The sequence below is a fragment of the Andrographis paniculata genome, unplaced genomic scaffold (genome assembly GCF_009805555.1).
Source record: "Andrographis paniculata isolate CXL003 unplaced genomic scaffold, ASM980555v1 Contig51END, whole genome shotgun sequence".
Taxonomy (NCBI): Eukaryota; Viridiplantae; Streptophyta; class Magnoliopsida; order Lamiales; family Acanthaceae; genus Andrographis; species Andrographis paniculata.
Genome location: NW_026137586.1, coordinates 3395950 through 3422289, shown reverse-complemented (window position 1 = coordinate 3422289; position 26340 = coordinate 3395950). Strand labels below are relative to the sequence as shown.

The 26340-nt window shown below is 34.1% G+C and overlaps 2 protein-coding genes across 2 annotated transcripts; one reads left to right on the top strand and one right to left on the bottom strand.

Moving 5' to 3' along the window:
* Window positions 1–7044: 7044 nt before the first annotated feature.
* On the bottom strand, window positions 7045–8184 carry LOC127253567 (secreted RxLR effector protein 161-like). Its single transcript, XM_051278217.1, has 2 exons — window positions 8094–8184; window positions 7045–7412 (listed from the first exon to the last, which is right to left on the bottom strand). Exons 1-2 carry the CDS (start codon window positions 8182–8184, stop codon window positions 7045–7047), a joined length of 459 nt encoding a protein of 152 aa, XP_051134174.1.
* A 15139-nt stretch (window positions 8185–23323) lies between these two features.
* On the top strand, window positions 23324–24397 carry LOC127253872 (uncharacterized protein At5g48480). The gene is made up of 2 exons (XM_051278669.1): window positions 23324–23720; window positions 23877–24397. The coding sequence occupies exons 1-2, from the start codon at window positions 23437–23439 to the stop codon at window positions 24100–24102; spliced, it is 510 nt and encodes a 169-aa protein (XP_051134626.1). The 5' UTR covers window positions 23324–23436; the 3' UTR covers window positions 24103–24397.
* Window positions 24398–26340: the final 1943 nt, after the last annotated feature.

Below are 26340 nucleotides of genomic sequence, written 5' to 3'. Positions count from 1 at the left end.
AACTCCGCAACTAAATGGCTTGGCAGAAAGGATGAATAGAACGTTGATGGAGAGAGTCAGATGCGTGCTTTCGGATGCTAAATTTCCTCAACATTTATGGGGTGAGGCTTTATATGCAGTTGCTCGCATTATCAACCTGACTCCTACAGTGGCTTTGCAGACAGATGTTCCTGACAGAGTTTGGTACGGAAAAAGAGTATCTTATGATTACCTTAAAGTTTTCAGATGCAAGTGTTTTGTTTATGTGCCTAAGGATGAACGATCCAATTTGGATGCTAAGACTCGACAGTGCATCTTTATTGGCTATGGTGATGATGAATTTGGCTATAGGTGTTATGATCTTATTGAGAAAAAGCTTGTCAGAAGCCGTGATGTTGTATTCATGGAGGATCAAACGATTGAGGACATTGAGCGAATCATAAGTCAAATGTTCAAAATGATTTGAGTTATTTGGATCAAGTTTTTCCGCCAAAATTGGGTGGTGATGAAAATCAGTCTGTCGGCGATGATGTTGTTGATGATGTTGATGTTGGTCCGGATTCAGTGGATATGACAGAATCTTCATTGAGAAGGTCTACCCGGGATAGACAACCCTCCACTAGGTATTCATCTACGGAGTATGTGCTCTTGACCGAGAATGGAGAGCCTAAGGATTATGAAGAAGCAGTCCAAAGTCCTGAAAAAGAAAAGTGGATTGTTGCTATGAAAGATGAAATGCAATCCCTACATGCTAATGACACGTATGAGTTAGTTGAGCTACCAAGTGATAGAAGAGCATTGAAAAATAGGTGGATCTATAAGGTGAAGCATGAAGAACACTCATGATCTCCTCGATACAAAGCCAGACTTTTTGTGAAGGGCTTTAGTGAAAAACATGGTGTTGATTTTGAGGAGATTTTTTCACCGGTTGTCAAGATGACTTGTATTCGAGTTATCTTGGGTTTGGCTGCTTTTCTTGACTTAGAAGTGGAGCAAATGGATGTCAAGACGGCATTTCTTCACGGTGATCTCGAAGAAGAAATTTATATGGAGCAGCCTAGAGGTTTTGTGGTGAAAGGGAAGGAGAACCATGTATGTCGATTGAAAAAGAGCTTGTATGGGCTTAAAAAAGCTCCGCGGCAGTGGTACAAGAAATTCGAATCTGTTATGATTCAACAAGGGTACAAGAAGACTGATGCTGACCCTTGTGTTTTCGTGCAGTGGTTCTCAGGTACAGATGTTATCATCTTACTTCTTTATGTAGATGATATGCTCATTGTAGGCTCTTCAGCCTCAAAAATAAATAATCTGAAGAAAGAGTTGAGCAAGCATTTTACGATGAAGGATTTGGGGCCAGCTAGAAGTATTATTGGGATGTATATTTCTCGGAATAGGGAAGAGAAAAAGTTATGGTTATCCCAAGAAAAATATATTGAAAAAGTGTTGTAGCGGTTCAACATGGACAAGGCCAAAGCTACTTTCAACATGGACAAGGCCAAAGCTACTTCTACTCCGCTTGCTGCTTTATTTAAATTGAGTTTGGAGCAGTGTCCTTCTACTGAGAAAGAAAAGGAAGATATGCAGCGGATTCCTTATGCCTCAGCAGTTGGAAGTTTGATGTACTCCATGGTGTGTACTCGGCCAGACATAGCTCACGCAGTTGGTGTTGTCAGCCGATTCATGTCCAATCCTGGCAAAGAGCATTGGAGTGCAGTGAAATGGATTTTGAAATATCTTCGGGGAACTTCGAGTATGAGGTTGTGCTTTGGTACTGATAAGCCGGAGCTTGTTGGTTATACAAATTCTGATATGGCCGGAGATATTGATAATAGGAAGTCTACTTCTGGATACTTGATAACTAATGCAGGGCGAGCTATTTCATGGCAATCCCGGTTGCAGAAATGTGTTGCACTCTCTTCCACCGAGACGGAGTTTATTGCTGCTACCGAAGCTTGCAAGGAGTTATTATGGTTGAAGACTTTTGTGAGTGAAATCGGTTTCACTCAACAAAAGTATATTTTGTATTGCGACAATCAAAGTGCGATCCATCTTAGCAAGAATCTGACATTTCATAGGAGATCGAAACATATTGATACAAGGTATCATTGGATTCGAGAGGTTTTGGATTCTAAGTTGATTGAAGTTGATAAAATCTACACAGATGAAAATGGTGCGGATATGTGCACTAAAAGTCTTCCAAGAGACTAGTTCGAGTTCTGCAGGATGGCTGCAGGGTTGGTTGCGTCCTCCACATAGTCGGAAGGGGGAGAATTGTTGGGTTTGTTCCTCCTATGTGTTGAAGGCCCAACAATTCAAGTTAGCCCAAGAAAAATTAAAAGCCCACTTTTGTTAATTGTTGCCCTAGCCGCCTTAGTTGGGAGAATGATCAATTGGGTGTAGAGATTGAGAGAGATTGAGAGAGACAATTGTTATCCACGCAAGCGAGAGAATCGGCAAGTAAGAGATAATTTTAACTCGGTTCCGATCAACGGTCTCGTCATCTTCGGATGTTCCTTTTGGTATCGTTGATTTCTCCTTATTTGTTTGGATTCGATTTTGAATCTTATTGGTTGGAGATTGGAATGGGTTGTTTGTAGTTGGGAGATCTCTTGTGATTGGGGTTCGATTCTTGTATTTGGGTGTGGAGGTTGATAGCCCTTTTGATTGTGGTTATCTTTTGATTGTACGAACCTTTTGAGATAGTGAATTTTACCTTAGGTCGGGTGATAGGCCTCGTGGTTTTTATCCTTCACTTTCAAGGAGTTTTCCACGTTAAAAGTTCCGGTGTCTCGTATTGTTATTTCCATTTTTATTGGTGGTTGTCATTCATCTTCTTTTGGTAGAAAAAATAATTCATTGAAGACAAAGGTTTTGGTGGAACAGTTTGAATACACTACTTGGGCGTGACCACGCTTAAGGAGTACGTCGAATCTAATTTTAGTTTGCATTTTGGCCTTCTTCCGGTATTCTTCCAATACTTGTAGATTTATGTACACAAGGGTTTGGAGCTCGAAGCAATCAGGGAATTCTTGAAGACACCAACTAGAGAAGACCACAATTTAAAGTTATTTGGTAAGAAAATTTTAGGCATTTTCAAAATTTTAAGTATGTTTGTATTAATTTCATGAATTAAGATATCTCTTGTTCGATTCAGATTTATTTTTATTACTATTATATGGTTTATATTTGGTGATTTTAATTGATTCTATCTTATGTTACATGTTGGACTCTTCACAACTCTTGAGCATACTGAAATATCGATGCTTAGTTCTGGCATTTGACATTCTTTTGGAGGCTGTCTATCTGAATGTGAAGGTTGTTTGGCCTCATTCTCATATGTTGGAACATTTCAAATTGCTTGGAATTTCTGGACCCATTCCATCAAACAATGGCTCGAAGGTTGGTTTGGCTTAAGCATCATGGTGCTTCTTTGCCATGTAGGTTCAAGAGACTGTTTGTTGTGGTTTGAATGATCTACACTGGAATTCGATTGGCTGGGTTGAAGAAACCATGCAAAGTGTAGTGATGTTATCCGATTCTCTTGGGATGTGCAAGACATTGATGTTTTATGTTGGAAGAGGTTGTTGCTGCGAGGAAAATCTGAAATTTTCAAATTTGTTTCAAGATGATTTGACCCTTATTTACAATAAGTGTGAGAAGGTGAATGCCTTGGAAAATTCCTAAGCCACAAAGATGATCTCATAAGTTTACTTTCTTTCCTAGTCCATATTGTTAGAAAATAAACATATAATCAAATATGTTAGCGGAAGCGGAATTTAAACAAACCTCTAGCCATTGCTAAAAATTAGATTTGTTCTTGAGATCTTCTTCTTCAAGAACAGTAGATTGGAACCGTGGGAAGATGGTGTTGCCAAACTCTGGAATCCTTGGGAGGATGTTGCCAAACTTTGGAACCCTGTAAAGATGTTGCCAGATCCTGGAACCCTAGGATGATGTTGCCAAACCCTGGCTCTAAAATAGAGATGGTGTATTCTGATTTTCTGAGAGTAGGTTTTGTAACCCGTATGTGAGAGTATTTATAATAAAAAAGAGAATCTGTCCATCACGATTTTTCTGCCACTTTTCACGTATATTTTGAATGTGATAGACTTAATGGAAGAAAAGTGGCCACAATTTTAGGTTAGTTTAATTATATAAGATAATTCAAAAATAATCAAAATTCAAATATGATTAATTAATTAATTAAACTAACACATATCTATATTTAATTTTTGCCATTGTTATTCGTTTAGTTTAAATGATCTGCTAGTTGCTTGCTTACTTAATTAATTTGTTAGCCTACAAATAGTCACAAGTTAATTGATTTGGTTCTTTTTGTAAGAATTAGTTTACCTGCAGTTCATTTTAGTTTAGTTTTTTTTTTTTTTTGTTTCTTCAAGTCTTTGATTTTATATTACTGACCCGACATATTCTTTCATTTACGGGTGTCTTATTTGTTATGTTAAATTAAATTAAATTATGTTTTTCTTATTGCCATCTACACAAATAGGTTGTTTAGTTCAATAATTATTTCTCTATTGCAACTTTGTTTGATGTCTTTTTATTTGAACGTATATTTTTAGTTTTCATCATTTATTTGCTCTTCTTCATATGGCTACACACATTCAGGTAACTTAAAAAGTCTAATGACATGTTTTCTTGGTTCATTTTCAGATATTATTTTATGTTATAATTTAGAAGTGACTTTTTATTTATTTTTTAAAAATCACTCTAGAGTTATATGTACTGCATTTTCTTTTTTGTATTCCTCTTGGTTATTAATCTCACCCACAACTGAACTACATGCTAGAAATAATGCAAGAGTAATGATCATAGGATCATTGGTCATGGAACAACATGTAAATAGTTATTGTTGGAATTTGTTTATTATTCATTTTTAGGTTGATTGGTGAGCTAAGTTGGTGTTCTTATTATGTTTGTAGTTTTGATATTGAATGTGTTATTTTTTTGTCATACATTGTGGCAATGTAATACAGGTGGAAAATGATGATTTTTTTGAGGTAAAATGTTCTTGCCGTTTTCAGTTTTGTTTCCAACCCGTTGAGAAAAGTGATGATTGCAAACTAGTGAGCTGCATATGTGGGTACCATTTTGGTAACAAACTCTTTGTTAGCACCTTATTCTCATATAGAAAACTGGCTGCATTGATTTTATGTTAATGATGCTTTGACAAATTAATGCCTAGATGAATGATTTGAGGTTCAACTTGCATAATCGTCTTATCACATTTTCATATTTTGATTTATTTTATAATTCATCCACTCTAGCATTCCGGATCTAATGTTAAGTTTTTATAATGTTGAGCAGTACAATTGTTTCTCTAGTTTGTAAAATGTGCTATCAATTCCTACAAACTTTGTGTTAGAAGTCTATGATCATTAAGGTATCATAATGTTATGTTTCAGCTTTAAATAATTTAAACACGGTACTAGCGTAAATTCAAATAATGAAGGTTGACTGCAAGTGCATCGAGTGTTGTCATATTTTTCACTAAGGTGTAGTAGTAGATCAAAGTAGGAGTTTATTTACATTTCCTGAATTCTATTCAATTTTATGGATTTGAGCATCTATGCATTTTAATAGAATTATGACAAATTTCTTTATTGGTGTTGTAGGAGTTTTGTGGCGATTTATTGTTGTTGTATGGTTATATGACTATGTTTGGTGGTTAATCCGACATTTATATTTTAGTTTTAGACATTGCTATATGCTTATTTAGGATATTGTCTGGAGAATAATTTGATGGATGTTTATATATATATTGTACTAGGAAGTATAGTTTACTATCATATTCATGATTTATTTACATATATCACGATATGCTGTTTACTTTCATGTATTGGTTACAAGTTTGCAATTCACATGTATTCATAAATTTGTTTACAAATATCTTTTCATTGTTACTAGCACATGTTTTTATATTTATGTAGGTGATACACTAGCAATTATTAAAGTATTTGTCATGAATGTCATGGTTCCGAAAACTCCAATTATACTCCCAATAAATGTCGGAAAGAAGATCTTCGCTGAAGAACTCGACAGAGATAACATTGTGTGTACATACAAGAATGTACATATTTTTTTATTGGTCTTATTCTTGTAGGAACTAAATAATTTTAATTGCAATAATAAATTCTTATATATCTTGAAATTCATTGCAGTTGGTCCATTGCCCCTAATTGCTTCATTTGTAGTGCTACAACCAACGAGCTTGGTCTTCATTATTAGTCGTTTTTAGCTGGCATCAAAATTGTATTGTGGTTTGGTACTAGATTGATCTATTTATATATTATTATTTTAATTTAGGGATCATATATTACTTGGTTGTTAGGTTAGTGTAGGTCACGGCTATAATTGCGTATGTTTTAAATGTATTGTTGACAATTATGTTAGTACTTTTGTTATATCTATGAACATCGTTGGATTGATGTAAATTTTGTTGGGAAAAATTGAGAGATAATATTAAGATAAGAATAAATTGCTGTTGAATTGTTTATTATTAAAGCATATTGGAGCCTATATATATACGCTTAGTCCAGAAAATTTTCAAATGGTTAACAGACTCCAGAAGACTCTCAACAAATTTAATAACAAACTCTGACTTAGTCTACTAGTGGTTCTAGTAAACTATTATTTAAATGACACCTGAAAAATGAAATAATATTTCAACACTCCCCCTTCATTTGAAGGTGGCAAGATCCAATTTTATGCTAAGTTCTTCATGTTTGGCTTGAGGTAGACTCTTTGTTAACACGTCAGCCACTTGCTCTTCACTTCAACAAAGTTCAAGCTGGACTTTCCCTTCATTGATCAGGTCCCTTATGAAATGATGCTTAATCTCAATATATTTTGTGCGACTGTGATGGACTGGATTTTTTGCTAGCATGACAGCTGATTTGCTGTCACATTTAATGACAGTGGGGTTATTTTGTTCCTGTCACAAGTCGCAAAGAATTCGTTGTACCCAGACTGCTTGACACCCTGCTGCATGGCTGCCACATATTCAGCTTCTGTAGACAACACAGCTACTGTGGGTTGTTTTTTTTAGTTCCAGGAGATTGCAGTTGTCACCAACATAAAGCAATTTCCAGATTTGCTTCTTCGATCATCCAAGTTTCCGGCCCAGTCACTGTCCGTAAAGCCTTTAAGGCTGAAATCCTCAACTTTGCATAACCAAATTCCAAAATCCTTAGTTCCAGCCAAATATCTTAAAACCTTTTTTGCTGCTCCGAGGCAATGTTGAGTGGGCTTTTGCATAAATCGTGACAACACACTGACTGAATATGCAATGTCTGGTCGTGAGTGAGTGAGATAGATTAACCTCCCCACCAAACTTCGATAGACTATTGCATCTACCAGCATTGTGTTGTCGCAAGCAATCAGCTTTTCGCCAATGTTCATTGGCGTTGCAACTGTATTGCATCCCAACATATTAGATTTCTTCATTGTGTCCTCCACATATTTCCTTTGTGTCATGAATATGCCTTTTTGGACTTAGTGATTTCCAATCCCAAAAAGTATTGTAATTCTCCCAAGTCGGTCATGTCAAACATTTTCTTCATTGATGTTTGAAACTCATTTATGAGATGCACAGATGAGCTCATGTATATCATGTCATCAACATAGAGACTTAGAATAAGTAAATCACATGTACCTCGTATTTTTATATACAACGTCGGCTCATTGGGACCTTTTTTGAATCCAGCTTTTTGGAGAAAGTCATCAATCTTGTTGTACCAAGCACGCGGAGCTTGCTTAAGCCCGTAGAGAGCTTTATGTAGACGTAACACTTTTCTTTCTTTCTTTATTTTCGAATCCAGGTGGTTGACTAACATAAAATTCTTCTTGTAAATTTCCATTTAGGAAGGCAGACTTGACATCAAACTGATAAATTTTCCATTGTTGTTGTGCTGCAAGTACCAATAGAATCCGCACCGTGTCAAAACGTGCTACCGGAGAGAATGTTTCCTAATAATTGAGTCCATGTTGTTGTGTGAAGCCTCGAGCTACCAGTCTGGCCTTATATTTCTGAACACTTCTATCGGGCTAATATTTTGTCTTGAAAATCCATTTCAGACTGATGACTTTCTTGCCTTCTGGGAGATCAACCATTTTCCATGTTTGGTTCCGTTTGATAGCTGATAACTCCTCCTGCATCGCGTTTCTCCACTCTGCCTTCTCCATTGCTTGTTCTACTGTCACAGGATCTGCTGCAAACAGAACTAAAAATGAAGCATCCTCCCCCTCAATCTCAAAGTGACGCCTAGGAATTTGGCCACGTGTGCTTCTGCATAGTGTGGCTGGATCATTGAGTACTGTCGACTCTTCCAGAGAGGATTCTATAGTAGTGGTGAGATTGTGTTTGGTTGGTGTCAAATGTGAAGTCCATCATCTTCCATCAACTCAATTTCAACCATTGCAGATGTTGTGTTGCTGATCTTTTTTTTTTTTTTGTCCAGTCCCACGTAGCCTGCTCATCAAACACAACGTTTCGGCTGACTGTAATTTTATGATCCATAAGATCATAAACTCGATAAGTCTTTGACTTAGTACAATAGCCAATAAATATGTGTTTTCGTGATTTTTCGGCTAGCTTATGCTGACCACTTGAATGTAAGACATAACAAATGTATCCAAACACACGCAGATGGCTTACCGATGGCTTGTGTCCGTTCTATACTTCATATGGAATCTTGTTCCATACCGCTTTGGTGGGTGAAAGGTTGAGAATGTAGGTTGCAACAGCCACTCCTTCAGCCCAAAAACGGTCAGGCATTCCCTGAAGTTTCAGCATTGATCGAGTCATTTCCATAATGGTGCGATTTTTCCGTTCGGCCAGACCGTTCTGTTCAGGAGTGTATGGAGCTGTGAGTTCCCTTCTGATTCCATGTTCATTGCAGTACACATCAAATGCTGCTGATGTGAATTCTCCACCATGATCTGTGCGAAGTGTTTTAATATACTTTCCGCTCTGCTTCTCAACCAAGGCCTTAAATACTTTGAATGACTCAAAGCATTCCGATTTTTTCTTTAAAAAATATACCCAACTCATCCTACTGAAATCATCAATAAATAGAAGGAAGTACCTGCTCCCACCTAGTGATTCGGTTCACATTGGACCACAAACATCAGCATGGATGAGTTCTAAGACATTTTCGGCCCGCCGAGACTTTCCGCTAGGAAAAGACTGCCTTGTTTGTTTTCCAGCCATGTATGCCTCACATACTTTGCCTAGGGCTCAATGGCAGGAAGGCTTTTCACCATGTTCTTATTTCTCAATAGTTGCAACCCTTTTATATATAAATGACCATATCGCCGATGCCATAATTCACTTTTGGTGAGAGTTTTGCTCATTATAGCACTTTCTGTTGTAATAGAGAAATCCAAGGCAAACATTCGATTTGATGACATATGAGCACACACAAGAATCTTTTTGGCGATCTTATCTTTCACAACACATTTATCATCCTCAAATGTCACCGTGTAACCAGATTCAATTAGTTGTCCAACACTTAATAAGTTATGTGCTAAACGTGGAGCAAAGTACACATCCTTAATGAGAGCTTTATGGTTACCTGCTCCAACCGAGATGATACCACTTCCCTCAATTTTTAGTTGTTGGTCATCTCCGAGCCTTACTTGCGATTTCACAGTCTCATCAAGCTCTTTAAATTTTGAGCGATCACCAGTCATATGATGAGAGCAACTGCTGTCTATATACCAGAGGTCGTTCTTCTCTTCGTGTGAACCCGCCAATGCCATGAACAAATAGTTTTCTTCATTTTCCTCAGCATATTGTGCCTCTTCTGGTTTGGACCAACAGTACTTGACTGTGTGCCCAGATTTGTTGCAGTATGAGCATTTCAGTGCACTATTCCTGCCACGACCTCGTCCTCGATAGTTCCCTCGACCTCTGCCTCGGTTCAAGGTTCGGGCTCTCCTTTGGTTTGAAATGCCTTTTCTTCCTCTTTAATGTTGAAACGATTGATCCGTACTTCGTGTGCTTGAAGTGATCCCATCAACTCATCAACTGTGAAGGTTAATAGGTCTCGTGATTCCTCAATCGCAGCCACCACATGGTCAAACTTTGCTGGTAGGCTCCGTAGGATCTTGGCGACTACTGTTTGGTCGGTTATTGTATCTTCGTAGGACCTCATTTGTGCTACAGTCGTGCCCACCTTTGCCAAATATTCTGCACAGATTCAATTTCAGTCATGGCAGAGGTCTTCAAGGTGCGTCTGAGTGTCTCCAATTTCACTGCTATTACTTGGGCAGATCCTTTATACTCATTTTTTAGTGTGGTCCAGGCTTCTTTGGCTGTGGTGGCTCCTGCTATTCTAGAGAAGATTGAATCATCTTCTGCCTGCTGAATGAAAAAGAGTGCCTTGGCATCACGTTTCCGCTGTTCTCTATTTCGATTTTCATCTTCTTTGAATTTCTTATACCCAGTTTTCACATATTCCCATAAGTTCTAGGATCGAAACAAGGTCTTCATTTTGATGCTCCAAAAATTATAAGACTCACCTTTAAATACAGGTATTTGTGGTTGATTAGCAGAAGGGAGATTTGGAGCAGCCATCGCGAAGACGTAAACCTGGCTCTTATACCAGTTTTGTTGGGAAAAATTGGGAGATAATATTAAGATAAGAATAAATTGTTGCTGAATTGTTTATTATTGAAGCATACTAGAGCCTATATATAGGCTTAGTCCAAAAAATTTTCAAATGGTTAACAGGCTCCAGAAGACTCTCAACAAATTTAATAACAAACTCTGACTTAGTCTACTAGTGGTTCTAGTAAACTATTATTTAAATGACACCTGAAAAATGAAATAATATTTCAACAGTAGAGTTCTTTAAGGATTTCGGATTTAATATAGTAAAATTATGTTTTAATTATTTGTTGTGTAGCTGGATCTGTAAAAAATAATGTATTACTTAGTATTATTTTTTGTGGCAACAAAAACTTTATTGCATGCATAAATGACTTTTGTACCGATTTTTTTATTACGGTAATTTTCGTAATAAAAGGTATTTCATGGTGACCTAACTTTTTGTTCTACATTTTTTGTTAAGGATAAATGTTGTAACAAAAAGTTCTCTAACAAGATTTCACTTTTTTTCCGAATTTTTTTGTTACGGACATATGTTGTCGCAAAAACATGGTCAAACGTTTTGTTACGTGCGAAAAATTTAACAAATACAAGTAACACATTCTTATTTAGGGGGTTGACCATCACATATTTGTTACGAAATTTTCCACAATAAAGACTTTATGTACCGCGATTTTTCGTAGCAGTCAAAATCCGTAACAAAGTCGACACAAAAGACTATTTTGTACGAAAATTGAGTTTTTGTTACGAATTTTGACTGCTACAAAACCTCAATATTTGGTAGTGGTAAAATACTTTTTAGTCTCTTTTAATTCACTATTGTATCAATTTTACTCCTTTTATTTTTAAAATGACAATTTTGGTCTCTTTTATTCAGTTTCAATTCATCTATTTTAAAATGATAATTTTGATCTCTTATTCATTTAAATAGTTCAATTTTCTAGTTCTTAATTATTGTTTCCCTTAAAAATTAATAAATATTTTTATTACTCCTTCGTGACCTAAAAATACAATCACTATTCTTTTGTTTTTTCATCTCAAATATGGTTATTTTTGTTTTTAATTAAAAAAATCATATTTTTTAATATTTTTTTACTATTAAAGATAAAAAAAATAAAAAAATACACACCACACTAAAATTTATATCAGAAAGTTTGAATATATTTTTATGAGGTAATATGATTTTCATTAGAAAATTTTATTTTTATTTATTATTTAAATTAATTTTTCAAACAACTCCGCGCAAACTTTAAAAACTATTCGTCTAGATAGCGTTGCAAGTTGTTTGTCTTAATTAAATTGTTAATGTATGTATAAAAACGAAAGAGTTTATTTTGATTAAAAGCATGATATTAATATATATTTTTTGTTGATAGGTACCATAAAAAAAGTAATTTTTATGAAATATTTTTTTAAGAATAATATACGTAGGTGATCATGCATAAAATAAATATATATATATATATTTAAGAAATGATAATTATGAATAGAATCTGAATTATATTAATTGATAATGGTTCTAAATTATCATTTTAAGAATAAGTTTACTAAAATTGACACAAAGAAGAATAAGAGACCAAAAATATATTCTACCCCAAAAAACAGTACAAAAAAAATTTCTAGTACGGACAAAAAATCATAACTAAAATATATTTTTCGTGCAATTTACGTTTTTGCTATGCCGTGGTGATGATTTTTATCCGTAATGTATACTTGTGTCACAAATTGACAGCAACGATCTGACATATTCTTCAAGCAATTGACGACGAACATCAACCTTCAGTCATGAACAACCCCAAATCTCCAGCGAACAGCAGTGCCCCGGTGACCCCGTTGCCCCTGATTGCTTCATTTGTGGTGCTACAACCAACGAACTTGGTCTTTATTATTAGTCGTTTTTAGCTGGCATCAAAATTGTACTGTGGTTTGGTATTGGATTGATCTATTTATGTATTATTATTTTAATTTAGGGATCGTATATTACTTGGTTGTTAGGTTATTGTAGGTCACGGCTATAATTGCGTATGTTTTAATGTACTGTTGACAATTATGTTAGTACTTTTGTTATATCTATGAACATCGTTGGATTGATGTAAATTTGTAGGGTTCTTCAAGGATTTCGGATTTAATATAGTAAAATTATGTTTTAATTATTTGTTGTGTAGATGGATCCGTAAAAAATAAAGTATCACTTAGTATTATTTTTTGTGGCAACAAAAACTTTATTTCATGCATAAATAACTTTTGTACCGATTTTTTTTATTACGGTAATTTTCGTGACAAAAGGTATTTCATGGTGACCTGACTTTTGTTCTACATTTTTTGTTAAGGATAAATGTTGTAACAAAAAATTCTCTAACAAGATTTTATTTTTGTTCCGAATTTTTTTGTTACGGACATATGTCGTCACACAAAAACATGATCAAACCTTTTGTTACGTGCGAAAAATGTAACAATACAATTAAGACATGCTTATTTGGGCGGTTGACCATCACATATTTGTTACGAAATTTTGCGCAATAAAGACTTTTTGTACTGAGACTTTTCGTAGCGGTCAAAATCTGTAACAAAATCGACACAAAAGACTATTTTGTACGAAAATTAAGTTTTTGTTACGAATTTTGACCACTACAAAAACTCAATATTTTGGTAGCGGTAAAATACATTTTTAGTTTCGCTTTATTCACTATTGTGTCAATTTTAGTCCTTTTATTTTTAAAATGACAATTTTGATCTCTTTTATTCAGTAATATGTCAATTTCAATTCATCTATTCTAAAATGCAATTTTGATCTCTTATTCATTTAAATAGTTCAATTTTAGTTCTTAATTATTGTTTCCCTTAAAAATTAATAAATATTATAATTACTCTAAAAATATGATCATTAGTCTTTTTGTTTTTCATCTCAAATATGGTTATTTTTGTTTTTAATTAAAAAAATCATATTTTTAATTTTTTTTACTATAAAAGATACTCTCTCCGTCCCAGATACCGTGTCTGCTACACTGTAGACACGGTATTTTAGAAGGGGTGTAATTAGTAGATAATTAGTGAAAATAATTATCTTATAATATAAATAATTATAAATTAAGATTAAGATAACTAATTAGTTTAATTAAAATTAAAAAAATAAAAAAATTAAAAGTGAGATTAAAGTGTGTAATCATTTTCCAAAAAAGGAAAGTGACATGGTACGTGGGACGGACAGAAACGGCAACATGGACATGGTATCTGGGACGGAGGGAGTAAAAAATAAAAAAATATACACCACATTAAAATTTAAATAAAAAAGTTTGAACTTATTTTTAACGAGGTAGTATGATTTTCATTAGAAAATTTTATTCTTATTTATTATTTAAATTAATTTATATTATTTCTTCAAACAACTTCGCGCAAACTTTAAAAACTATTCGATTAAATAGCATAGTTGCAAATTGTTTGTCTTAATTAAATTGTTGACATATTTTAAACAATCCACATCAAGAAATTCTCCAAAATTTCTCTCAACTTCCACATCACACTCTCTTTCTTTCACATCACATTCTTCTTCTTGCACCTCAATACACAAACATACATATGTATTTTAGTTTATATCAAAATAATTAATAATAATATTAAATTTAAATAAAATTATATATATTTATATAATTTTATAGAAAATAAAATTTTGTACTCTTTTTGTCTCACTTAATTTGACTACAATTTTTATTTTCGTCCATCCCATATAATTTGTCTTTTTCTTTTTGGAAAATATAATTATACATTTTAATCACATTTTAAAATTCATAATTCATAATTTTTTTATTTTAATTAAACTATTTAGTCATCTTAATTTTAATTTAAAATTATTTTTATAAATTTATAATTAATTTTACTAATACACTTCTTAATTACTCATTAATTATACAATACCTAAAACTCGACAAATTAATCGGGACGGAGGAAGTATAATACAACAAAATAAAAATAATAATAACTAAATAAATAATATTTAACAAAAAAGAAATAAAGAGTTGCTCTAGTTTTTTTTTTTTTTTTTAATACATAAATAGTGATATAGCGGTACCATGGAGGTGCTGCAGAGGAGAGAATTGTCCGATTTAGATGGCCTTATATACTTTCACGATTTTATTAATTTTTATTTATCACAAAATTAAAAAAGATACATTCGAATTAGACGAAGGAATTAATTATATCATATATATATATATATTGGAACTAGGAAGCAAAATCATAATATATAACATTTAGGGTATTTTTCTCTAAATTTAAATTGAAGAAGGTTTTTTTTTTTTTTTTTTTTCTAATTTTAAATACTCTCTTCTTCCATAACAATAGATATATTTTTGGAGAAGGATTGGGTGTTGATAGTAAAAACATCAGCACCATGTTGATAGTGTAGAAAAATAATTATGTTAACTAATTTTATTTATAATATAATTAATCTAATTATGTATGTTAATATTAGCACTAATCAGCATGGTGCTGATTTAAAATAATCAGCACTCAATCATGTTCCTATATATATTTTTTTATTTATTTATTTTTGCTTGTAATAATTAATATATTTTTATTTTGCATAAAATATGTTAATTTAAAATTTATTTAATAAATATAAATCAACTTAATTAATTACATAATATATAACATCATATATTTCATATAAGACAACTCAAAATTTCTTTATTTTTATCAGTTTTCTAAAAAAATATATATATTTTTCTTAATTTTTTAAATGGTAAACTGTTTTTTCAGTCCTGTAATCGGACCCCTTATCATTTTAGTCTCGTAGGTGGAGTCTGTCGCAAATTAGTCTTATAAGTGAAAACTTTTCGTTACTTTAGTCCTTCGGCGCAGGAGACACCCGCGTGGCTCGCCGGAGGCTACGTGTACACATGGCGGACACGCGGATTTTATTATTATTTTTTTTAAAAAAAAAAATTATTTAATATTTATTTTTAATTTTATTTGCCTTTTAAAATTTTTTTTATTTAAATCCCATTGAAAAAAATAAAAAAAATAAATAAATAAAATCTACGTGTCCGCCAGGTGTTGCTGACCTGGCGGGACACCTGAAGGACACGTGGCTTCCAGCGAGCCAGGCGGGCGTCTCCGGCGCTGGAGGACTAGAATTGCGAAAAATTTTCACTTATGGGACTAGTTTGCGACATGCTCCACTTACGGGATTAAAATAATAAGGGGGTCCAGTTACGAGACTAAAAAAATAGTTTATATTTTTTAAAAATATAATAATAATATATTTAACTATCGAAATTAAAATAAATAAGTTTTAGCACATGTGCTGAAATATGATCGTCCTTCGTATATTTTTTTTATATTTAAAACTTTACTTCTTTTATAAAATTAGGTTATATTAATTATAAATAAAAAATATTTTTTTGTTTATTTGTATTATATAAAATTTTATTATTTACAAAATAATATTCATATTGTATATATTTTTTATTTCAATATAATTTTTAAAATATTTATATAAATATATTAATTTTTTAATCATATATATTAAATTTATTTTAAAACTATCAATATTATTAATTACATAAAGAATAATAAAATAATATCATAATTCACTATTGTAGGCATTAAAAATTAAATGTTTAAATTAAATTAAATATCATGTATTTTGAAAGAAAATAAAATTTCAATAAAATAAATATATGGTATTTAATTATGCACATATGTTAATTTTTGTACAATAAATATCAATCATTAATGCAAAAATCTGTTTAAAATGGAAGATATCGTACAAATATTACATGCATAAATACAGCCATAATAAATTTGACAGCAAAATAAATTAATTTTTTTTTCAATAAAGTAAGTTTATAAATTAATATCTTCCTAAAAAGGCAATGATATAAAAATTTTGACGAAAAAAGAAGGTGCACAATCAAATCCGTAAAAAATGGAAAACAACATCTGATCGAAAGGAAATATTATAAAATCTTCTTATTGACCAATCAGAACGCGCCACGTGGCATTATTAAAAAAGGAAGGCGAGGTCACCCCTCCCCTATAAATAGGAGTCATGGCCAATTCATTTGACACACCAAAGTTACATCGAAGATTTAAACAAATGGGTAAATTTCTAGACTCTCTATGTATTGTTCTCCATGTTCTTCATGTCCTTCGAGACGTTCTTTGTCGAAAGTCACTAATTTGGACAAATGATCCAATATTGGTTAACGAATCCATGAAGTTAACGTTCTTCATCGTATTCCCAAGCCGAAGGAAGGATCAAAGCTCCAAAATCCATTCAAGGATCCGTCAAAGCCAAGGAAGGGCCTCACAAATTCATCCCAAAGCTTAAAGGTGTTCGTCGCATTCTTCGTAAAAAAACATCAATTAGGCTCTCTTCGATCTAAAATTCAAAGGGACACGCTGCCAAAAGTTTTATAGACCACCAAATCTACCTCATCAAAGATCAAAGCCGCGGATCGTCCATAGAAGACATTAAATCCAACGCCGATGGCAAAATCGCCCACACGGAGACCAAAGCTCTCCAAAATGCGGCAAAGCCAAACCAAAGATCAAAGCCACGGATCGTCCAAAGAAGACATCAAGTTCAAAACCAACGATCGAATAGCCCACACGGAAACCAAAGCTCTCCAAAAGGCGGTAAAGTTAAACCAAAGATCAAAGCCGCGGATCGTCCAAATAAGATATCAAATCTAAAGCAGATGATCAAATTGCCCACATGGGGACCAAAGTCTTCCAAAAGCGGCAAAGCTAAAGCAAAGATCAAAGCCTCTGATCTTCTAAAGAAGACATCAAATCCAAATCCAATTATTAAATCGCCCACACGGAGACTAAAGCTCTCCAAAATACGGCAAAGTCAAACAAAAGATCAAAGCCTCAAATCGTCTAAAGAAGACATCAAATCCAAATCTGATAATCAAATCGCCCACACAGAGACCAAAGTCCGACAAAGTCACACCGAAGTCTAAATCTCTTCGGATCAAAGAAGCCATTCAAAACTAAGTTGGAAAATAAATCGACCCGAAAAGATAATCAAATGATCCATATAGAGAATCTGACCCGCTTTAAATTCAAATCAAATATAGTTTGTACAAATTTTGTGTTTATTAAAAATAACACAATTTTTTGTCCACAGATTTTTTGCACGCCCAGTGGGACCTCTCTACCTTTCATCTATTTTACCGACGAACTTTTAACAATTAATGGCTTCCTACAAGATCAATACGTCCAATATTGCGTCAAAAACTGATGCTCAAGCCGTTGCCGCCAAAAGAGTCTTTGCATGCACTGCATCAAAAAACTCAAGTGCTTCGAAAAATGTTGGAATGACAACTAGAAGCATGACCAAAAGAGCATTGTCGTTTTCTGAAGACACTCCTAAAAAAATCACAGAGCAAAGTCCACTCTATGAAGAAGACGACAACTTCAAGACTACTGCCGCGTTATTCACCCCTCAACAAACTGCAAGTCATTCAACTGCATCAAGCTCTACTCCGGTGATGAGTACCAACGCTTCAAATATTGAAGACCCAAAAACTGCGGATCAAAGTCTGCTCTGCAAGGAAGATCAAAGCTTCAAAGGCACTTTCATGCCACCTACTCATCGGCCAATTTCAAGTCATTCAACCGCATCAAGCTCTGCTCCGGTAATGACTATCAATGCTTCAAATATAGAAGACCAACTTGCAACATTGGCCAAAATCGTTGAAAAGATGTCTCAACACATGCAACAACAAGACACCCTCATCGAAAAACTTCTCAAAAAGCTAGATAAGCCTGAAGAATCCAATCATGCCATCGAAAAGCAACCATCTTCTCTAGCGGCCCAAAATGAAGCGGCAACATCTGTGGAGCAGCGTCATGGCAAAGAAAATGTGGCAGAACCAAATCCATTTCAAAGATCATCCAACTTCTTCATTCATATATTCCAACTTGACAAATACATTAAGGGGGCAATCAAAAGAGAATTCGAAGGGAGTTCAAGGCCGACGCACACTTACCCCAAGCCTTACTTGCAAGAATTAACGCCCTCAAAATGCCAACGAGCTATCTACCACCAAAGTTTCAACAATTTGACGGCAAAGGCAACCCAAAGCAACATATAGTGCACTTTGTCGAGACATGCAACGATGTTGGAACATATGAAGATCTCCTAGTCAAACAATTTGTGCGGTCACTAAACGAAAACGCCTTCGACTGGTACATCGACTTAGAGGCTAGTTCCATCGACAATTGGGAACAACTAAAGTACGAGTTCTTGAATCGTATCTACAACACACAGAGAACTGTCAGCATGACCGAACTTACCAACAGCTACCAACGGAAAGATGAGCCTGTAATCAACTACATCAACCGCTGGAGAAGTCTAAGTCTCAACTGCAAAGACCGTCTGTCCGAGGCATCCGGCATAGAAATGTGTATTCAAGGAATGCAGTGGGGCTTGAAATACATTTTACAAGGGATCCGTCACCATACTTTTGAAGAACTCCCCACTCGCGCTCATGATATGGAATTGAGCATGATGTCTAGTGGAATATATGGACCGCCTACCTAAGATTTCTCAGACGACGAGAAACATAACACTTCAAATAGTGGGGGCAATCATACCTTCAACACTCCTGGAAACAAGGATAAACTTTCTCCAACATCTTGGAAACGAGGATAAACTTTCCGCAATCTCCTGGAAACTAGGATAAACTTTCTTCAATCTCCTGGAAATAAGGATAAATTTTCTGCAATCTTCTGGAAACGAGGATAAACTTTCTTCAGTCTCCTAGAAATAAGGATAAACTTTTTCCAATCTCCTAGAAATGAGGTTAAACTTTCTACAACACTCCTTAACACGAGAATAAACTTTTTAACAAAAATAAACAAATTCTAATTGCTTAAACTATGTTATGACTTGATTCCTTCACCGGATACGTAGACAACTTGAAATATAACTCCGTGTTCAGTCAATTATTTCAAAAAAAAGCCTTAAATAATAAATTGGGCAAAGAAAAAAAAATTCCAAAAAAAATTGGGCTTAGAAAAATCATTTGGACAAAAAAAGAGATCTTATCCAAAAAAAAAAAGAAAGAAAAAAAAAGCCCTTTGAAAAAAAGTATTTGCTAAAAAGAAATACAAACGTGATAGCAAAAAATATATATATATAGAATTTCAGTCCAAAAAAAATAGACTGACTTGATATTTCGAGACTTATTCAAGCTTTAAACGTTTTGCGTTAGCTTAAACAAGTCTCAAGGGGGCATTTTTTGTAGGCATTATAAATTAAATGTATAAATTAAATATCATGTATTTTGAAAGAAAATAAAATTCCAATAAAATAAATATATGATATTTAATTATGCACATATGTTAATTTTTGTACAATATCAACAATTAATGCAAAATACTACTTAAAATGGAAGATACCATACAAATATTATGTGCATAAATAGGGCCATCATAAATTTGGCAGAAAAATAAATTAATCTTTTTCAATAAAAGAAGTATATAAATTAATATCTTCCGAAAAAGACAATGATATAAAGATCTTGGCGAGAAAGGAAGATGCACAATCAAATCCGTCAAGAATGGAAAACAATATCTGATGGAAAATGAAAGATTATAAAATCATTCTATTTACCAATCAGAACGGGTCACGTGACATCATTAAAAAAGGAAGCCGATGTCACCTCTCCCCTATAAATAGGAGTCATGACTAATTCATTTGACACACCAAAGTTACATCGAGGATTCAAACAAATGGGTAAATTTAGACTCTTTATGTATTGTTCTCCATGTTCTTCATATCCTTCGAGGCGTTCTTCATCGAAAGTCACTAATTTGAACAAATGATCCAATATTGGTTGACGAATCCATAAAGTTGACGTTCTTCGTCGTATGCCCAAGCCGGAGGAAGAATCAAAGCTCCAAAAGCCGTTCAACGATCCGTCAAAGCCAAGAAAAAGCCTCCCAAGTTCATTCCAAAGCTTAAAGGTGTTCGTCGCGTTCTTCGTCAAAAAGCATCAACCAGATCCTCTTCGATCCAAAAGTCAAAGGGACACGCCGCCAAAAATGTTATCGAGCACCAAATCCACCCCCTCAAAGATCAAAACCGCGGATCGTCCAAAGAAGACATCAAATCTAAAGCCGACGGTCAAATCGCCAACACGGAGACCAAAGCTCTCCAAAATGCGGCAAAGCCAAAGCAAAGATTAAAGCCGCGGATCGTCCAAAGAAGACATCAAGTCCAAAACCAACGATCGAATCGCTCACACGAAGACCAAAACTCTTCAAAAGGCGGCAGAGCCAAACCAAAGATCAAAGCTATGGATCGTTCAAAGAAGACATCAAATCCAAAGACGATGATCAAATCGCCCACACAGAGACCAAAGTCCTCCAAAGCAGCAAAGCCAAAGCAAAGATCAAAGCCTCAAATTGTTTAAAGAAGACATCAAATCCAAAGCCGATGATCAAATCGCCTACACGGAGACCAAAGCTCTCCAAAAGACGGCAAAACCAAACCAAAGATCAAAGCCTCGAATCGTCTAAAGAATACATCAAATCCAAAGCTGATGATCAAGTCGCCCATATAAAGACCAAAGCTCTTCAAAGTCCGGCAAAGTCAAATGGAATAGCAAATCTCTTCGGATCAAAGAAGCCATTCAAAGCCAAGTTGGAAATAAATCGACCTAGAAAGAAAATCAAAAGACCCATGTAGAGAATATGACCCGCTTTAAATTCAAATCAAATATAATTTATACAAAATTTTGTGTTTTTAAAATTTATCACAATTTTTTGTCCACAACTATTATTAATTAAACATCATTATCTTAAAACTTTGTCCCTAATTAATATTCCCGCAATCCTAAGATAATTGACCTCTTTCATTAGATATATGTTATTTAAGATAATGTTATTCAATTAGTTAATAATAGTGATATTATTTTATTATTTTTATATAATTAATAATATTGATAATTTTAAATTAAATTTAACATATATTATTAAAAAATTAGAATATGTATTTAAATATTGTAAAATTTATATTGCAATAAAAAATATATACAATATGAATATAATTTTGTAGAGAATAATTTTTTTTTTTATAATTCAGCTAAGTAAAAAGACACTTTTATTTATTTATAATTAACATAAATTAATTTTATAAAAGATGTTAAATTTTAAATGTAAATAAAAGTATTTATTTTTTTAGAAGAGAGATGAAAATAAAAGAGTTTTGAGCGTGTCGTATATGATTTATGATATTAAATATTATATAGTTAATTAATTTGATTTATATTTGTTAAATATATTTTGATTTAATAAATTTTACCAAAAATAGAAATATATATATTGTTATAGAACAAACAAAAGTAAAAAAACATCCATTGTTATGGGACGGAAAGAATATTACTCTTTTCGTCTCAATTATGATGTTACAATTATTGTAGATACGAAAATTTGAAAGTGGTATAATTAATAAATAATTAAAAATATATTAGTAAAATTAATTACAATATAATATATAATTATAAATTAAAATTAAAATAACTAAATTAATCTAACAAAAATTTAAAAAAAATAATAAATTGTAAAATTTTAAATATGATTAAAATGTAAATACATTTCTAAAAAAGTGACATTACACGTGAGACAAACGAAAATAAAAAGTGTGACATGATATAGTAAAGAAAATATTTAAATGATACTCCCTCCGTCCACAGATAAAGTAAACATTTACTTTTGGCGCGATATTTAAGAAATAATAGTATTTTAATTATAGTGGGTAGTTAAAAGTAGTGTAATGATATTTTTGCCCTTACTTTTTGGTATAAAAGTAATGATGTGATGTAAAGTAAGGGTAATTGTAAAAAAAGTGAGGTATTTAATGAAATGTTTACTTTGTAATTCGTGCCCAGAGCGAAGAGAAGGCGAAAAAGGATGTCCCAAAATAGAAATGTGTATACTTTGTAGCTGGACGGAAGAAGTATATATTAAAAAATAAGCAACTAAAATAATAATCACATAACACATTCTTAGGTGTGTTAGCTATGAAGTTTTGATTTTGAATTTTGATTTTAAATAGTGAAATTTTGAATTGAAATAATTGTTTAATGTGATATAAATATATAATGCGATAATTTGAATATAATATTAAATTTTAATGTAATAAAATAAATAAAAATTAAGTATTTAATTTAATATTATTTTAAAAAATAAAATTTAAATAGTTAAATTAGAGATAAACTCTAACGAGTAAATAAAACATTAATTTTTTATACAAAATATTTGATTAGATAACTATTTTCATTTCATAAACATTAAAAAAATACACATACGTGTCATTTAAGGAAGAATGAGACCTGAAAAGACTGAAGGGTATTTCTGTCATCTCACAATCCATAACCTGCAATTTTACCGTTCGAATTTAATGAACAGCGGTCCTCTGCACTGAGACCAATACGACTTTTTATTAATTTTTTTTTTCTCTAAAAGCAACAAAGAAAAATCCTTCTGACGTGACTACTAGAATAGCCATTAGAGTTAACGGAGTGGCACGACCGTAAATAACAGGGGAAAAGAAGGCCAATTTATGAGGGCAATAATGTAATTTAACCCTTATGAACGAGGTCCACCTCGTAAAACGTGATTATTTTATCCCGCGATTGTCCCTCGAACGGTTCCGCTTCCTCGCTTCCTATAAATACCTGCGAAAAGCAGTTTCACGCATTTTTATCCGTTGCCATATTTTTGTGTCTTTTCCTGTTTTGTGGAAATTAGCCTTTTCTCCTTCCTAGGGTTTTTATTTTGTTCGCTCTCGATCGCAAGAAATCCGAATGGCGGAGGAGGCTCACAACGGCGCTGGAGCTGAGAACGGTGTTGAAGTTGCTGCTCCTGCGGTTGTTTTTTCTGCAGTGAAGCCGTGGTTGGTGGTTGAAGCGCCTAAGGCTCAAGAGGCAGTGAGGTTTTACAAGGCGGCGTTCGGAGCTGAGGAGGTGAGTCGCGTGAATCATCCGAAAAGGAAGGCGGAGCAGGAGCAGCCTCTTGTCCTTTCTGCGGAGCTGAAGATAGGAGGCTCTGTTGTGGTCGTCGCCGACCTCACCGACGACGCCTCTGCTCCGTATGTGTTAGTTTTGTTTGTTTGGCTGAATACGTGCTTATCCTTAATATCGTTGTTGATTTGTTGTTGCTGAGATTGTATTTGCTTAGATCCATGCTTCTGAGGTTAAGATTCACTGCTACTGTGTTTTAACACTGCTTATTATTCTGTATTTAGAGTTAAATCTGCGGTTACCGGTGGAGTGTTTTGCCTGGAGACAGAAGATGTTGATGGCGCAGTGGCGAAATCGGTTGCCGCCGGAGCTGTTCCGGAAGGAGAGATATCGGAGGGTGAAGGCGCGTGCTGTGGAGGTCGCGTTGGGAAGGTGAAGGACCCCTACGGTAACTTATGGCTAATCTGCAGTCCGTCTAAGAAATGTGAAGTGGTTGAGAAGGAGGCTTAATGGCCTGGCCGTAGAGGCTGCTGTTAAGTTCCCGTGATCTGACGTTACCCAATCTCTCCTTTGTCTCTCTTAGTTAATGGCTAGTACTTACTACTACTTTATCTGCGTTTTGTATCCGATCTACCCTACCCTACCTTACTCTGCCCTACCCATCCTGGTTTTGATGAGGCCAGGCCATTGATAATTAGGATGTAATTCTGCTTCTTTACTTAGTATCTGAACATCGATTGCCTTTCGTGTTACTGAAGTAGTTTAATTAATTATAATATATTATATTGATGCTTTCCTAGTTTAATTTCTTGAACATGCAATTTTTGAGATATGTTAGTGTTGTGCGTCGGTTTCAATGTTGCTTTTATGTGTATTTTATTTTGGCTTTTTTATGTGTAATGTTGTTGCAAGTATCATGTGCTGTTGAAATTTGATTGGTTCGAGTACTAACGTCGTCCTCATAGTGGAGGTTTCTTGGTGAGCTACTAATCGAAAATGCATATTGGTAAATTTTCACCGTGCCTAATATCCTACAAAATTAGCTACTATTCGAAAATGCATATTGGTAAATTTTCACCGTGCCTAATATCCTACAAAATTCGCTCACAGGAGGTTTAAATCCACCGAATATAATATCGGCTGAAATTTTTATTTCATTTTATTTTATACCTTTTTTATTATACTCTTTTCATCCCGCATGACTATCTCCTTTTTTATCCCATTTTATTTTTGTAAATTTATTTATTTTAAATATGTTTAATAAATATAAATTAATTGAGAAAAAATTAATTTTGGTCTCAATATAATCAAAATTTATTAATTTTGGTTACAATATTCTTTTATCAATTTTGGTCCTAATATAATCAAAACTCATCATTTTTTTGTCAAAATATACAATTTTTATCAATTTTAGTCTCAATATAATCAAAATTCATCATTTTTTGTCCCAATATAATCAAACTTTATCTTTTTTGGTCTTACCGTCAAGAAATTAACGGAAAATGCTGACGTGGACTTAACAGAGTTGAGCTGGAAGGTGACCTGGAATGAACACGGCCGTGTACCATACAACACGCCCGTGAACATACAAGTCAGCATCCACCAGTCACTATACACGGCCGTGGAAATTGATTACGGCCATGTTTCCTGCCTGTGTCTAAACACGGCCGTGTGAATAAAATGAACACGACCATGTTCATTTGAAAGGCAATTCCCGCGACTACACACAGCCGTGTTATACGTGTCACACGGTCGTGTTAGTGTTCACGGCCATGGACTTAGGCTGTGTTTCTGCTACGGCCGTGTGTTGTTGTGACACGGCCGTGTTGGCGTCGTTATTTCTGTTATCTCCCCCATGTTTTACACGGCCGCGTGAAGTTTTATAAGGGCGTGTATCTTTCTCTCTGGCGATTAACCAATTTAACCAATTGAAGTTTAACCAATTTTCAAGTTTGAATTAAAATTAGTAAAAATAACCTAAACATCAGTCTTTAGATTAATACATATTTAAAACAAAAAATCATTACATATTACACGCAAAATACAGAAAAAAAACAGAAAGCTACTCGTCCTCATTTCTGTTTGGATGATCCGCAAACAAAGCATCTGTATCAATTGTGATATCGCTGTGTCCCGGTGTAGATGCATAAGGAGCACCATCGTTTGGTGAAACAGGAATGGAGAGATGCTGAGAAATACGGGAAAATAAAGATCTCATCTCCAACCGCATACCGTCCATCTGGCGATGCACCTCCATTTGCAACTCATCCATACGGCGATGCATATCCATGCGTAAATCATCAATGGTTGACCTGTCAATGGGCATCTGAATGCGGTGCGGCTGATCATCCTCTGGCGCACCCTGGTCACCTGGAAACTGATCAACCCCATCTCCTGGTGCATCAACCCTATCAATCAATACATATCTATCTACTCCTCCCCTCGTCACCTTCCTAACCATACCCATCATCTGCAACGTTCGAAAACCACAAGGCTGCATGACACAAATCGGATCCTCAATCTCTTCCTCTAAAAGCGCAAGACCCCTTGCCAGTCGAGTAACATACGGACCAAGAGAGATTTTCCCCAAACGGCCATCCTTGACCTGATGTATCATAAATCGAGCAAGCATAAAACCCAAATTTATAGGGTGACGCTCTAGCATACTCCAAAGATAACATAAATCAATATTCGAAACTACCCCAGTGCTCTCACCCCGACCGGAAAGTGAGTGAGTTAGAATATAAT

Excerpts from the sequence above, each read along its gene's own strand:
- LOC127253567 (XM_051278217.1), bottom strand. The coding sequence starts at position 8,184 with ATGGAGAAGGCAGAGTGGAGAAACGCGATGCAGGAGGAGTTATCAGCT. Across the intron at positions 7,413-8,093 it reads AATGGTTGATCTCCCAGAAG|TTGCAACGCCAATGAACATT; the intron begins GCAAGAAAGTCA and ends GATGCAATACAG.
- LOC127253872 (XM_051278669.1), top strand. The coding sequence starts at position 23,437 with ATGGCGGAGGAGGCTCACAACGGCGCTGGAGCTGAGAACGGTGTTGAA. Across the intron at positions 23,721-23,876 it reads ACCGACGACGCCTCTGCTCC|AGTTAAATCTGCGGTTACCG; the intron begins GTATGTGTTAGT and ends TTCTGTATTTAG.